The sequence below is a fragment of the Ochotona princeps genome, chromosome 1 (genome assembly GCF_030435755.1).
Source record: "Ochotona princeps isolate mOchPri1 chromosome 1, mOchPri1.hap1, whole genome shotgun sequence".
In the NCBI taxonomy this organism is placed as follows: Eukaryota; Metazoa; Chordata; class Mammalia; order Lagomorpha; family Ochotonidae; genus Ochotona; species Ochotona princeps.
Window position 1 is genome coordinate 13,566,209 of NC_080832.1, and position 17,257 is coordinate 13,583,465.

General features: G+C 42.0%; 1 protein-coding gene across 1 annotated transcript in view; it reads right to left on the reverse strand.

The window, feature by feature from the left end:
* The window catches only part of CCDC170 (coiled-coil domain containing 170), a 116,337-nt gene that overhangs the window by 53,329 nt on the left and 45,751 nt on the right, over positions 1-17,257 (reverse strand). The window contains exon 5 of the mRNA XM_058664079.1: positions 16,949-17,134. Coding sequence (XP_058520062.1) covers positions 16,949-17,134 — 186 coding nt within the window. The remainder of the gene's footprint in view (positions 1-16,948; positions 17,135-17,257) is intronic.

The following is a 17,257-nucleotide window of genomic DNA, read 5'->3' on the forward strand; positions in this document are numbered from 1 at the left end:
ACACACACAGTGTTTTATCCGTTTATCGACTTCTTCATAAACAGTTACACAAAAACTGCTCACTCGCTCAGAGTAACCAGTGTCTGTCCTGAGGAACATTTTACCTAGAAATGACCTGCTAGCAATGTAAATTTAGAAAGCTGAGATCCTAAATGCAATGGCACAGGATGAACTTCTGAATTCTAAAACCACACAGAGGGACGTAGTGAACTAATCTTTCACCTGCCACACTGGCATCCCATATGGGTGTCAGTTCAAGTTCCAGCTGTTCCACTTTCAAAACAGCTCCCTTGACTGAGGATGGTCCAAAGCCATGGACCCCTGGATCCATATAGGAGACTCTAAAGAGTTCCTGGCTCCTGGCTTCAGATTAGCCAAGCTCCAGCTGTTATGAACATCTGGGGAGTGAACCAGTGGATAGAAGACCTCTTTTTGTCTCTCCATGTCTCTGTAATTCTGCCTTTCAAATAAAAATAAATCATCAAAAATACATAAATAAAATTGTTCAAACCACACAGAACACTCCACTGGTCATACATTCTTTATCTGAAATACCTGGGACTAAAAAAAAAAAAAAATATATATATATATATATATACACATATATATACACATATATACATATATATACACACATATATACATATATATACATATATATATGGTGGATTTCAGAATATTTGTGTATATATGAGATGTTGTGGAAATAAGCCTTCAGTGTAAATATTCACTCATGTTTCGTATACTGCTTATTCAAACAGCCTGAAGGTAACTCTTTACAGTATTTTCAATGCGACCGTGTTTTGACTGCTTCCCCTCAGACAAGGTCAGGTGCAGAATTTTCCACTTAGTGTCTTGTCAGTGCTCAAAAAAAAAAAAAAAAAAAAAAAAAAACCAAGTTGTGGATTTTCTAGCACTTCTAATTTCAGAGTTTTGGATTAGGGATACTCAACCTGTATATTAACTTTTATACAAAAATAAAGCCCCTAACCAAAAAAAGACAAGGGAAGCTTCCAAGGTAAGTAGAGTGATGTTTCTAGCCAACTACTCAGAAAAGGCCCTCGAAATACACAGAAGACTTATCAAAGGCTTAAGCTCCATGAATTTACTGTGATCAGGTGCAGCTACCACCAGGAAATCCACAAGCAGAAGTGACATATCTCAGCTAAAAGGACGCTCTCTCTCCATTAGAGGCCTTAGTTGCAAGAGCCACAGCAGCCCCACCCAAAGCATTTTTCCCTTTTAAACCTCAACATCAACACCTGTATCCAGGAAATAAATACATACATACATACATACATACATACAGGTAGTTTGCGATTATACAAAAATATGACACCTGTTAGCAGATCAGATTTCTTTTTTCTGGACAGGTACAACCCAGTGAGCTATATGTTGATCCTTCTACAAAAGAAGGAGGGGTGAGGGGGCAGAAAAGTAAAAAAGACAAGGAGAGGTGAATTGCAAGCCCCTGAGAATAGCCAGTGCCCCTGGATTCTGAATCTAGGCTGTGGGATTTAGGGGCCCTGTGCTGAACTGCAGGAAACACAGGTGCTCGCACAGCTAGGATAATCACGTGTACAGCTCCAGGGAAAAGGCCTCCGGAGTCAGGCTGGCTTCATGGCTGCCTCAAGGATGCACTGAAGCCAGCACAGCATCACAGGCCCCGGGGCCATCATCAGCCCACACCAATACAGAACCAGACACCAGCTTCCCCTGAGCAAACTCAGAGCTGGCCTCCGCAGAGGAAATAACATTGTTAAATGAAAGCAGGCCCCGCCGAGATGGTGAGGGGAATCGGTTTTATATATATATAAAACTGATATACAATAAACCTTCAGGTTTAGTCTAACATGGGAAATCAATAATACAGAACATCCAAAAGTTTGTATTTCTAAAACATAGTTAAGGGGCTGGCATGATGGCTCAACTGCTAATCCTCCACCTCAAAGCACCAGCATCCCATATTGGTGCCAGTTCATGTCCCGGCTACTCCATTTCCCAGCCAGCTCCCTGCCTGTGGCCTGGGAAAGCAACAGAGGTCAACCTAAGTCCTTAGGACTCTTGCACCCATGTAGGAGACCCAAAAGAAGCTCCTGGCGCCTGGCTCCTGGCTCCTGGCTCCTGACTCCTGGCTTCGCAGTGGCCCAGCTTCAGCCATCGCAGCCATTTGGGCAGCAAACCAGCATATGAAAAATTTTTCTTTCTGTATATCCTTCTCTGTAAATCTGCTTTTCAAAAATAAATAAATAAATCTTTTTTAAAAATACACAGTTGATTCCCATACATTGTTAACTAATTCCATGGATATGGATACACGGAAATCAAAATGCCTCTCAAAAACACGATTAATTACCAGTTGGGTACAGAACCTCTGGACGTACTTTCATTTCTCCAACAAATAAATTTTGTAAAATAAAAAAAATCACCTGGGAGGGCAGTATTGTGGCATATCAGGTTAAACTGCCACCTGCAATCACCCTGCATGTGTACCAGTTCAAGACTCACATGTTCCACTTTGGAGCCAGATTGCTGCTAATGTGCCTGGGAAAGCAGCAGAATGGTTCAAGTGCATGGGCTCTGCCCCCACATGAGGCTTCAGGCCACTGGCTTAGACTTGGCCCTAGCCATATCTGTTGTGGACATTTGGGCAGTGAACTAAGATATAAGATCATCTCTCGGTCTCTCTCTCACTTGCTCACTCTCAGTAACTCTGCCTTTCAAATAAATAAATAAAGTGTTTCTTAAAAAAAATGGGGGGCCTGGTACAATAGCCTAGGGGCTAAAGTGCTTGCCTTGTGTGTACCAGGATCCCATTTGGATGGCCTGGCTACACACTTCCCTTCTGCTCCCTACTTGTGACCTGGGAAAACAGTCAAGGATGACCCAAAGCTCTGGGACCCTGCACTCACATAGGAGACCCAGACGAAGCTCCTAGCTCCTAGCTTCGAATCAGCTAAACTCCAGCCATTGTGGCCACTTTGGGAGTGAATCAGCAGATGGAAGATCTTTCTGTCTCTCCTCCTCTCTATAAATCTGACTTTGCAATACAAATAAATAAGTCTTTTTAAAATACTACTTGGTTAGTTTTATCTACTGCAGTTAACAAACAAGAAAGTCCCTCCTCCAAATAGGAACCCTTATATATCACCAGTCTAAGAAAAAAGCAATATGCACATAATTTTATGCCCTGAAATTCTGATCCTAAGAATATAAGACAGATTGCTAAATGTGCAATATGAGGTCTATGTAAAATTATTTAATTATAGCAAAAGATGAGGTTCTATATGAGTAACTGTTGATGACTTGTTAAAATACATGAGATGTGCATACTGTGGAATGTTGTACAGTTTTCTTAAAATGAGGACGCTTTCTATAGAATAAAATGAAAGACTCTCCAAGAAATAGTAGGAAAAAATAGGACTCAGAACAGTGTGTGTGTAGCATAGTAACACTTGCAGCCGTATGAAAACAAAATCTCCAGAGAGGCAGAAGCGACTGCCAATTCTACTCATTTCCAGAAGAGGAAACTATAGCTATGAGGCAGAAATGTAAGGAAGAAATGACAGAATAGCGGTGCCAATGAAAACATCCCAGGGGCTTAGAGCCGTTTATGCTGCTTTTAAAGACATAAAAACCAAACACAAATACACACACAGCTGAGGCTGCAGCAATAGAATGAAGGAGGTGATATTCCACTCAATTTCTCTTGAACTCTGAAATTTGGGTACTTAGTTCTGGGGATCAGATTTTAATATCAATAAACTCCAAACTCCTCCCCAAAGTGTGCTATTCAAAGTGTGAATTACAATCTAATGTCATCCCCACATACTTAGTTCTCAATGATAATAATTCAGCATTGAGGGGAGAGGGTTAGTAATTTCCCTAGCAATCTGACACTGAGGCAGGGCTAATGCAGAGTAGAGCGGATGACATGGACCCACTCCAGCTTTGTGGAACGTGTATAGTGGGTGGCAAATGGCGCACATCTCGTACCTGCTGTGTCCTTCAGGGATACATGAAAGCTGCAGTATTGAAAGGTTTGTTTGCCAACTACAACCTAAAAGTAATACAAAGAATCCAGAACTCATTTTTTTCATCACTAGATAATTTAACTATACTTTTATGGAATAAATTAATTCAATGGTCTACAAATAGAGAAATGAAAATGGACTTTAAGAGTACATTTGTTTCTTTTTGGGTACATATAAAAATGGCCTGAAGAAATTGTTTTTTGAAATCTCTTCTATTTTTGACAAGTATTCATATTAGCTTTCTTGTGTAAACAATTTACAAGCAAAACATGCACCCTACAAAGTTGGATTGTCCTCAACCCAACCACAATGACCCAAGTTAACAAACAAGAAACTAGCTCATTCTGACAATCAAACTTCATTGGCACATACCATATTCATTCAAAGCATGCAAGCTGAACTTTACTGTGGGAAATTTTAGCCATAATTTTCTGCTCCAATATTATTGCCAAATAAAGAAAGTTATGAGTATCAAATGATTTTCTATATCACTCTCTCACATACATGTTTTCAAAGAATCTGCACAGTTTATGTAATTTCAGTTTCCTCTTGTTTATTCTGACTATATTTGCTGAAATTCACTTCATACCTGCAGCTTTGAATACTTAAAATTGGGACTGGTATGTTAAAAATGTTTAAATGAATCTTTTATTAATTCATTTATGTTTTATCTTATGGAACTATTGGTCATCAATGGGTTGACAATAAAGAAAAATTACTCCTCCCCGTTAAGAGTCTGAAGCAAACTGTCCCAGGATGCAATCAGAACCCAAGAAGGAGAAAGAGGATATCCAAAAGGCACATTTCAAAGGGAAATATAAAAACGGAATATTTTTCATGAGAATGTCTTCAAATCATTGAAAAACTGTTGTGTAGAAGGGTTCAGTTTATTCTGCTCAGGGCCATGATTTAGTGGAATAGAAACAACAGAAAAGGGCCTGGTGTGATGACTCAGTGGTTAAATCCTCACTTTGCACACACCAGGATCCCATGTGGATGCCGGTTTGTGTCCCGGCTGCTCTACTTCCCATCCACTGCCCCCCTGCTTGTGGCCTGGAAAAGGAGTAGAGGTTAGCCTTGGGACCCTGCACTCGCGTGGTAGACCCAGAAGCTCCTAGTTCATGTCTCCTGGCTTCAGTGTGGCTCAGCTCTGGCCATTGGAGCCACTTGGGGAGTGAACCAGCAGATGGAAGAATCTGTAAATCTCTCTTTCCAATAAAAATAAATTTTTTAACAAAAAAGCTTCAGAATAACATTTAATTCAAAATGGAAAAACTTTTCCCATAGTTGAGATGTCCCAATAGCATCATCAACCTTCAGAAATAATAAGATCTCAAATACAAACTTGAAATTCTCACTATCAACAAATCCAATGCAATTGATAACGATTTTAGCTGCCCACAAGTCCAGCATATTCCTGGACCTCAAAACAATGCCCTAGAGTTGTAGTGCCTGAGGACCATGGACAGTTCCCACTGGCCTTCAAGACAGGAACATTGGCAAAACAGAAATGAGTTCAGAAAAAAGTGCCAAGATGAGATCCTTAATTTAACAAATAGCATGTAACCATGCCATTTTATTATTTTAGCTTATAATTTTAGCTAACACTTTATTTTATTTATTTTAGTTTTTACTTTTAGCTGACACATTGTGATGTCTTAGCACATATATATCCATTGTATAAAGTTCAGGTCAGACATTTATCATTAATTTGCAGGGAAAACATTCAAAATTCATTCTTACAACTTCTTATTTTTTAAGAAAAATACTCACATACTCTTGTTAATTATAGTCACTCTGCTACACAATATCAAAACTCTATTTCTCAATACAAGCTGTAATCAAGTTCAAGAAACTTTCCTAAGTAATGATATCAGACATTTATTCTTCCCATAAAGAATTGAGGACCCTGAGAATTGAATCATGTCAATACATATCTGTTGTAGTATTAACTGGAAAACTGGGTGTTTTTTTTTAAGAGTTTCTGAGATTAAGGACCAGGAAGTCAGGAGAAGTCACAATAGGACCATAAGGAAGCTGCCTAACGATTTTTCACCAAAACTCTTGCAAAATTGCACTTCTCTGATGGGAGCAATGAGAAGGAGTACTGTGGTGTTGGGAAAGGCTCTCTGGTGGAGATTTCCTGGATGTTTTTCCATAAAGCTTTGTACAATTTTGTCAACAAAACACTCTCCCAATAAATAGATGTTATCATTGATTGGCCCTTCAGAAAGTGGAAAAGTAAAATGCTCTAGCATCCTAATAACCTTCTGTCATCACCTTTGCCTTGAACCAGTCCACTCTGGCTTTGACTGAATCAGTTCTACCTCTTGGCAGCCACTTTTTTTATGTTCTGCTTTCAGGATCATACTGGTAAAACCATGTCCCAGCTTCTGTCGCAATTCTCGGAAGAAATACTTTAGAATCTTGAGCCCATTTGCTTAAAATTTCCATTGAAGGCTCTGCTCTTGTCTGCAGCAGTTCTGGGTACAAAAGTGTTAATGTCCATCAAGAAGAAAGTTTGTTCTCCTTTAGTTTTTTTTAATTAATTACATTGTATTATGTGACACAGTTTCATAGGCTCTGGGATTCCCCCAACCCCTCCCCTTACCCTCCCCCCAATTCTCCTTTACTTTTTCAGTCAGAATTGGTGCTGCCTAATATTCCCACTGTTAATTGTTGGTCCTCTTTAATTGGGACACAGCAAGATTTTTCTCACCAACTGATGCGGATGGACAGCCACTATGGGCTTCATCTCCAACATTATCTGTCCCTTCTTAAAGTGCGTTATCCATTTTTAAATCATCCCAACAGACTTCATATAAAGCATCAATGATTTCACCAAACTTTACCTTAAATTTGATGATTGTTCTTTCTTCAATATTATCAGAAGTCATGATGCTCTGACTTAGGGATTTTGCAGACTGATATCTGATCCTTTTCAGTACCTACAATAGGTCCTTTTAGTGTTTATTTTGTAGGGGAAAATATTTTAAATCCATGCCTAGCTTTTTTCATGAAATTCATGATCTGTATTTTCCATTAACTTTTTGAAGACCATTTTTGTAACTCAATTCCCATTAATCCACCTTCTGCCTTCCTCCCCTCCGGGTTATGAAATCAACATTTTTAGACTCTTCCAATGAATAAAATCATGCCAGTGTTAACCTTATTTTAAATCCTGTTTTAACTGACTCAAACTTTTTATATTGAATATAAAGGTGTTGAACCACTGATGACTTGACTAGAGTTGCAGAGTATAACTTTTGACAATCTAAATACAATAATATGACAAAAGCTGGGAAATAGAGTAAGGAGGGAAAGGAGGACAGTTTTTCATATTTCATAGTAGAACAGCTAAAAACACTATCTCAAGATGATAAATCATGAATAAAATGTGTTTTAATTATTAGTGGTAATTATTAGAAAAAGTAAGGGAAAAAGGAACTGCTAAAGGAGACAGGAGTTTTTTGTTTTCTGTTTTTTGTTTGTTTGTTTGTTTGTTTGTTTGTTTTTAATTCTGAAACACAGAGAGGCAGCTCCCATTCTCCGGTTTACCTGTCAAACATCCAGGGTTTGACGGGGCCAAAGTCAGAAGCCAGGAACGGAATCAAGCTCTCCCTTTAGGCAGGACCTAACTCCAGAAACCACCAGCACTGCTTCCCATGACGCATGTGGGCAGCAACCTAGCGTCAAAAGCTGGAATCAGACATCCTGGGGGACACATGAGCTACCTAATCTTTACCAAAAAAATAAAAAGAAAAAGAAATAAAAGAACACATGACATTTGTCTTTCTGAGTTTGGTTTATTTCATTACCATAATGAAAGGTGTTTCTTATATGCTAGAGAGGAGTAGATAATCTGGACTCTAATGACCAACAGGACATGTCCAACATTATGATTCTAGAACTATCAACACAGCTTTAAAGTCGTTGGCAATTTACCTTCTCTAAATATTGCATATTGTCAAAAATTTCTACTCTTAAGTCAATTTCATGTTTATTTTAATCCCTAGAGAAAAGTAAACAACTAAGAAAGAAAAATAAAAATATTGAAATTGATTATGTCAGGGCTCCATATCTGGTTTTTAACATGAACACTTTCTTCCTTGTTATTATCCCCCCAAACGACACATAATAACAGCTATTGACATAGCATTTGCACAGCGTTAGCTAATAAATAACCTAGAGATGATGTGTAGAGGAGGTTGTATGTAGATCCTATGCAAAAAATTACAGTTTCGTATTTTGCATAAGGAACTTGAGCAACATGGGCATTGGTCTACAAGGAGTTCCTGCAACCAATGCCCCACATATACCAAGAGAGAAACAAATATCATTTAATCCTAACAATAATTTTTCCCTTTTTATTTGTTTGTGTTGTTTTTATCATTTCCCATGATAGAGTTTTATAGGCACAGGAATTTCTCCCTTTCCCTTCCCGTCCCTCTTCTTCACTTTCCCCTCCCATTCTCCCCACCTTATCATAGCAGTACGGTCTTTTAGTAACAATCACAAATTTAACATTCTGCATAGAAAATCCTGTATCGTACTGTCAAGGTACTGTCAAGGAGTCCTCCTTATATTTGGGAGTAGAGATGCATACCATAATATATCTTCACTTCCCAGTAATAATAGTCTCCAGAATAAAGTTCATCTATGAGAACATACATAGAAACGTGCTAACCTATATCCTAACAACTTTTTAGGCTTTATTTATTTGTTTGGAAAGTCAGAGTTACAGAAGGAAGAGATATATACAGGGACAGACCTTCCATCTGATGGCTCACATCTCAGATGACAGCAATGGCCAGGGCTGAGCCAGGTTGAAGCCAGGAGCCTAGAGTTTCATCTGAGTCTCCCATATGGGTAGCAGGGGCCCCAACCAGTGGCTTTACTCACTACACCATAATGCCAGCCCCTAATTCTACAATATCTTTAGGAGATTAAAAGTTAAATTATTTCCCCATTTTACAGGTCATAAAACCCATGAAGTTCAAAGAAGTCACATGTCTGAGACCACGCAGCCAAGTGATTCTGGAGGCAGGACAAACTCCAAGTGGCATAACCCAGAAGCCTGGCTACTGAGCCGCTCTCCCTGCATCTCTCAACCTCCTTCCTTATAAAGACCCCACCACAAGACACACACCCAGAAAAGCTGACAGAACATCATTCCAAACCCAAACGGTCTGAGACCAGAATCAGTATTATTTCCCTGCTTTAACTCCAGTTGGTAGAATCACAAATGGTATGGATGGCCTAAAAGGAGAAAAGCTATAAGAAATGAGGTAATGGCTTGTGTATACAAGATGGTTACTTTTTGGTTTTTGTTTTTGTTTGTTTGTTTTTTCAAAACAACCAAAAGAATATGAACCAACTGCTAATAGTTTTTTTAAATAGTTTTCTAAAAGGTACTTTAATACTAACTACTGAGGGTTTTCAAATACTGCATTCATGATATATAAGATAAGCTTCCTGGATGTGTTTGCGCGTGTGTGTGCATATGTGTGTGTGTGTGCGTGTGTGAAAACCTTTAATTATGTTACTTTCTGAGAATTTTGCATATGCGCCCACATACACACACACACACACACACACACACACACACCACACACATCCAGAAAGCTTATCTTATATATCATGAATCTTCAAGCAAATCAGAAAACCTGATTTAGTAAGAGCAGCACCCAAAAGTTGTGAGCGCCTCTACCTGGACAGTCCTTCTGGACTGCATGGAAAGAGCAAGTCTCCTCCTCACAGACAGCACGTTTGAGAGCATCATGAAGCCTCTCCGGAGGCCATAAAAACACTCAACAGTGTTTTCCAGCAGTCAGTTTTTGCAGTCACAACCCTGTGAATGAGCACTTTATTAAAGACCTCAAGATTTTTTATTACCCATATTTTTTGCAGGTTTTATGATCTTGGCATGAACCTCCCGCCAAATTGAATGTGTTCCCAAATGCTGAACACCACTGCATTAGTCATTTGCAAGTAAAGATGGTTACATAAGAGAAGCAATGAATTCTGGTTTTTCAACATATTATTACAACACATTTTCTTGCTCATTTCCTACTATAATCTCCAGAGATACATTTTGATAGATAAGCAATAAGTCTGTCCCAACTTCCAAGTTTTAATAATTTCATAACTTGTTTTAAAAATACTGATTTACTTATTTGAAAGGCAAGAAGAAGCACAGAGAAAAGTTCCATCTGCTGGTTCACTCCCTAATGCTCACAACAGCTTTGGCCAGGCCAAAGTCAGGACCTTGGAACTCCAGCCAGCTCTGCCACATGGTTGGCAGGAAACCAAGTACTTGGGTCAACATCCACCGCCTTCCCAGGTGCCTTACCAGAAAGCTGGATGGGAAGTGGTACAGCTGGGTCGGGAAATGTAAGAGTGCGGCAGGTTCACAGCACCTGCTTGCCAGCTTGATTGACAGCAAAGACAATGCGGAAACAGGTTTCATGGAGGTTCCACACACCACACCCTTCCTACCTGCTCTGCCATTCAAGTTAACTGAATGTTTAAAAACAGGCTCTGGAGGCTTCACAACTCCCCCCACCCTCACCCCACCTGCTCCCACCAAGTGCACATTCAAGCTAATTGACACCGCAAAACCAGCTCCAGGGGCTCTGCCCACTGAACCCCTCCTGCTTCCCATGGCACTACTTAGATGAACTGTATGAGACTTTGGGCTCCTGCAGCAACCTTCATGCCTCCTGCCACTTAGTTAATTGAATGTTTTGCATTTCACATGAAAATGTCTTTGTACTGCATGCCTCTCAATCTGATTGGAGGATGAGAGCTTAAAATCCCTGACGCTGGCAGTTGGCCACAATAGCTGCTGGAGTGTAGTGGGAGCTGCTGTCACCAAGTTGGCCAATTAACACTCTTGTAACATCGTACATTTGTGCCTTGTATGATCTCTCACTCTGTAGGAACCAGCACTCCAACATGGATGAGGAAGTCCTAAGTGACACTTCATCCATTGTACCACAAACTCCACTCTCATTAGTTATTTTTTAATTAAATTAGAAGCTACCCATTCAGGAAATCTGAATACCTATTTTTTTAATATTTTAACATTTACTACAAAAGTGAGAGGATTGCAACACCATGTGGGTCTCTCTAAGCTACTCGGAAATGGGGCGGGAGAGCAGAGAAATCTTCCATCTCCTTAGAATGTATGAGGAAGACATGAAGTATAACCTATCAGGATCATAACTGGTAACTTGAATCGGCATTAGACAATAGTAAAACTAAAAAGGCATATGTGGGGAATCAGGAGTGATCCCGACAACCTCTTAACAGGTGTTCATATGCATAGAGCAGGGGGAGACCCCAGAGTGGAGCAGGCGGACAGGAGGAGGCCTGTATCCCAACCCTGAAGACTCCCAGTTCCTCACCAAGGACTATCAGTACGAGCACCAAGGACTACATCCAAACTGCCAAGGAGATCACAGGGAAATGGAGTGCCTTCAGAGGCCAAGAACTCTGAGGTCACCCACCCCCATTTGGATCTACCACATGGGATGGAAGAAGCCCAAATCCTGCCTTGCAGGATCCAAGGGCATCGGAACGACAGCCAGGAGCAATGAGCGGTCCACAGAAACAGAAGAACAGTAAACTTCCTTCGGGACTACGGAGGGGAGCTTTCTCTGGTCCTTGCCTGGTTCCAACTTTGGGTCCCCACCCTCTCTTGCAATGACCATCAGGATGGCTCCGGAAACCCCTCAAAACAAACAAACAAAAAAACTAGAATAGATAGAGAACAACAAGGAAAGCTTAGAATCAGACAGGAAATGGTCAGCGTGGATGCACTTATAACTCACTGGGTGGGACACAAAGATTAGTTACTCCTCACTAGGGTATTTAAGATTGCTCTGCACACCCCTCCTAAAACTGTTCTGTACCTAAACTGTTGACATATGTCTTGTTACAGTTTTAAGCCAGTCTAGACTACCCGGAAAACTGCCAGGTTCAGCAAAATTATGCTTCAACACTATGAACTGCTAAATACTAAAATTGAAATAGATACAAGACAGCTGAATAGTAACCTATAGCCATTTTAAGGTGTATAGAAGCCGGTTGTATATAAACTAACATTGAAATGTCAATGAAGTAGTCATAGGATGTGGTTCAGATCTTGCATTTTTTAACATAGTGGTTACTCAATACCATGTCAATTAATTCCATAATGTTGTAAATTGTTGCTGATGTTATGTTGGGGCTTTTAATTGATCAGGATGATACTCTGCCAGCTCTACCTTTAGACCAGAGATGGTCTCCCCAAGAAACCGTTGAATTTATCTGGACAATAAGATGCTGCACTCTATGCTTGGTATATGCTTGCAATGAAAGAATCTCAACTGAATTTGAACTGTGGTAATGCAACAAGGTGGAGAAATCCACCATGGGGGAAGGGTTTGGGGAGGGGTGGGAGGAATCCCAGTGCCTATGAAACTGTGTCACATAATGCAATGTAATTAATAAAAAAAACAATAGAATTTTAAAAAACATATGGGTCTCTGATTAGGATGAATGGGGGGAGAAGATGGATGAGATAAATGTTTCAGTTTTCCCTTCTGTGTCGACAGGACATGGGAATAAGGGGGGAAATAAGTGCAGAGAACAGTGATTCACTCCTTTGCATAGCTACTTTTATTATCATTAAACTAACAAATAATTTCTGGCATACGACTTGTATGTAGGATAGAATTATGACTATATAAATATTGCTGAAGTGACATTGTGGCACAAGGAGTAAGACCATCACCTACTTTCGGGGCAAGTGCCGCTCTTCACAGTGTGGTGGCTGTGGGGGGTGCCCCTGCCGGGTTGGACCCAATGCTGGGGGCTCACGCCAAAGACACTGCCGCAAGGCAGTGAATGAGTCCTCGGCCTCACCCAGGGCGGCCAGTGCACCATGTGGTGCCAGGCTTTGCCTGCTGGCCACCCGGCGGCCTGCTCTGGGGTTTTTTAAGATATGTTTGCTGCCTGGGGACACCCATGACTAAGTCCAATTTTAGTGTAGGTGAGTAGTGAATCTTGGGAGATTCCCAGTGACAGGGTAATGGAAGTTTTAGGCATGTGTGAGGACTGAGACCTGGTGGTTTGGAGGGAAGTACCCAGGAGATAATTACGGTTAGTCAGATACACCAACCGAATTCGGAATCCAGAAATGGCCTGTTTGCCTAGGACATCACTGATCGTCACACACCAGCCCACACCAATACTATGGATGGGGGCCTCTTTGGCAGTGGAGTGGTGGAGTGGTCACATTTGGCAGGGTCAAGACTGTATCCAGCAGGCGAAAGAACTTGGTCTGGGGTTAGACTCTATGGGGTTGTGTGGGCCCAACCCTGTGGAAATATAAGTTCCCCTAGTTGGACACCCTAATAGGGTTGAGGTTCCCACCAAGGGGCGCGTGTGCTGGAATGGGGGCTGCATTCTATCTAGGAAATAATTGCAGTCACCCGAGGCACTAGTATGGGCTGGGATTGGATGCACCAGGACAGTTCAGACCCCAACACCATCTGGTGTCATGGAGAACCAGGGTAGATGTGGGACTGACTAGGCTGGGTCTCAACCCCCTACTGAGCCATGTGTGAGCTCTATGTGGGTATGGACGAGCCATGGCTGGGCTGAAACATCCAACAACAAGAACCAGAATGGGGTGAAAGCCAGCCAGGAAAAGCCACTGTTTCTGCTAGGACAGGAGGTGAACTGAGTAGGGTTGCCTCAAGGACCCCCAGGTATGTGCAAAATCTGGCATTGGGAGGGGTTCTGATGGAGCAGCCTGGGCAACTCCTCTGGCAGGACACAGTCCCTGCAGGTAAGCGCAAGAAGCATGATAGGAAACAGCCCAGAATAGGCCATGGAAAGTTTCCCACTGGCACACATTCGGCCTGGGTCAGGGGCAGACCAGGCTGAATCAGTTCATGTCATCCACTGGCAAATCTGAACACCAGAACAGAGTGTGGGTTGGGCCGGGTTTGGTTGCGACAAAACCAGTACACATTATGGAATGCCAGGGTGAGTTTGCCTGTACTGGATTTGACTGCAGCACCCAACCAGCACACGTGAGATCCAGGAAGGGAAGGACAGAGCTGGCAGGGGGATTAAGGGGCTGGTCCCCTCGCCGGACAGCTACTCCCACTGGAGAGCGTGGGCTGGGATGAGGACAGACCAGACTAAGCAAGGCTGAACACCTGTGCGATGAATGTGGACTAGATCAGGGAAAAGCCAGGCTGGGCTGATTATTCCTGTTGGTGCAAGCATAAATTAGAGCGGGTGAGGGATGTTTGGGCTTGGCCGCAGCATCAGCTGGCAGAAGCTGGTACTGGGGACTAATTCTGTCAAGTCAAATCACAGAACCACCTAAAGAGTGCATAAACCGGGACTGAGAGAGACCTGGGAGGGAAAAAGTGGGTTCCCCCTTCCTGGGTCATTAGTTCCACGGGAGGGCATGAAAACTAGGACAGGGGCTGGGGTGGCTAGACAGAGAGGCACTCAACAACATCCGTGAGGGCTGGATGGTTGAGTTGGTTAGATGGAACTAAGCTTTAATACCCACTGACAAGTACAACAGCCAAATGGGATAGGGGACAGACTGGTCTACCACTACACATACTGGCAAACCAGGGTAGGGGGTGGGCCTGGTAGGGGTTATTGTGGGTCGCCCCAACTAGGCTGCAGCTCTCACTGGTTGATGTAAGGGCCGAATATGTGCTGGGCAGAACCAGACTGGACTGCAACACCCATTGGTTCCAGTGCATCTCGGGACTGAAAACAGAACCAACCCAGCAATTGAAACCACCAGCTGATCGGGGTGATGGACTGTGCCGGACCCTGTGCTTGCTAGAACATACAAGAATCTGGTCTGGGAATACCTCAAGGTTTCTTTGGAGATCTCCGCAATCGAACTGCTGGACTCAGAACTCTAACCAAGAAAAGACAGAAGACAGAACAGGTCAATCATTCATCTCAGCTATATGTTGGCAGCGAAATATGGGGCAAACGGAGACTTTATGATGGACCATATCAATCAGTGGACGACCTCATCGAGCGAAACTGGCAGCGATTCATAACTGGAGAACTATTAAAACCACTTGAGCAAATATCTCAGAGCATGCCCACATCCGGTACTAGGGGTGGGCGGGAAACCTGGTGGGGCTTCTCCCTCAATATCCCCCTTTACCTCAGATACATCATGGAAACAATATGGACATAATAGTATTACCCACTTCCCTATACCCCCTGACCCTTTTTTTTTAACAGCAATTAACTATGTAAAGATTGTCAACAACAATACATTAAAATTAAAAAAAAAAAAAAGACCATCACCTACTACAGCTGTATCCCATATGAGGAATGGTTCGAGTCCTAGCTGCTCCACTCCCGATCCAGCACCTTGCTGATGGCCTGGGAAAGCAGCGGAAGTAATCCTCTGCCCACAAGCACCAGCATTCCATATGGGCACCAGCTAATGTCCTGGTCGCTCCACTTCTCATCCAGCTCCCTGTTGCTGGCCCGGGAAAGCAGTAGAGGACTACTCAAAGCCTTCGGACCCTGCTCTCACATAGGAGACACAGAAGAGACTCCTGGCTTTGGATCAGCTCAGCTCCAGATGTTGCAGCCATTTGGGGAGTGAGCCAGTAGATGAAAGAGCTTTCTCTCTATCTTTCCTCCTCTCTGTAAAATCTGCCTTTCCAATAAAAATAAACCTTAAAAAAATGGTCCCTGGTGGACACATCAACCCTACCCTCCCCCTGCTTCAGTCCGAGGGACTTTATGGATTTTTCCTTCCATCTCCTATGTCAGGCCATTTATTTTTCTCCCACATATTTTTATTGGCCAATTACACTAGCTTATTTCTGTTTTGAGAAATGGGTCTTTGTTAGTAATTCCATAATGAATCTGTCAAGAAACTTAAAAAAGATTATAGAGTGTTAAATTTGCAGTATTAGCTCTCATGCTTAAACAGGTTCTAACAAATTTTAGAAGAACAAGCGATTCACTCTGTAAATTAAAATTTATATTTTGGTCACATCCCTTGGGCAATATCTCTCAAAATTACAATATCTGTCTCCTTTGCTCCAACAAGTCTACATCTAGGATTTTTGTCTTTATGTGATACATGACACACAAGAATTATTACAGATGGAAGAAAAAAATACAGTGTGTACAGAATGTGTTAGCACTTGGGTTATACACGTCATATATAAAACATGTATTGTGCTCCATAGACATACTCTAGAGACATACATAAGGTACCTCCAAAAAGACAATCCAGTGGTTATGGGGGAGATTGAAGGGAAGAACCTCGCACCCTGTATCTTACCCTACATTACACTGAGAACTCTGTGAGCATGGGCAAGCATTTAGTGCAGTGGTGAGTCACCACTTAACGTTACTTCTAACTCAAATCAGAGTGCCTAGTTGGAGTCATGACTTCTCTGCCACCAACCCAGCTCCCCGGTACTGTGCACCCTAGGAGGCAGTGGGTGTTGTTCAAGTACTGGGTCGCTGTCACTTACATGGGAGAACTAGATGCAATTCTGGGCTCCTGGCAACAGTCTGGCCCAACCCTGGTTGTTGATAGCATTTGAGGGGTAAACCAGCAGACAGACATCTCTCTCTTTCTCTCTCTTTTCCCTCCCACTCTCTGCCCTTTTAAGAAAATAAAAATAAAATTTTTTTAAAAATGTAAGAGTTTTGTACTTTTTGCTTAAAATAAAATTCAAATTTAAAAGGCCTTATTAAACCCCAGTAAACACAGCAAACCCTTTCCTCTTTAAGTTCTTTTTTTCCAATTGGAAAAAAAAAAAAAGGTTTATTGAATGGCCTGTTTTAGTCCCTCAGTTCCTCCCCACTGGTCTGCGTCACACACAGGACCACAGGTACTGTACCTGCTCCAACTGGTCTCTCTCTTCAGCCCAGGAGGCAGCTTTCTTCTGCTCTCTGTTGACTTCGGAAGCCAGCCGCATGATCGTTTCTCTGTTAGCTTTTGCCTCCATCTCATGGACGTTTATAGTCTCTTCAAGAGTTACAATCCTTCCTTTCAGCACAGCGTTTTCCTTGCACAGTTCCCTAAGCTGAAGAGAAAGCGATTACTGCTGTTCTGTGACAATGAAGCGTGCCACTTTCTTTGGTGGCAACTCACCATGCATTCCCCCTGCAACAACAGAAAAAACACTACCCCTGGAGGAGACGCCAAG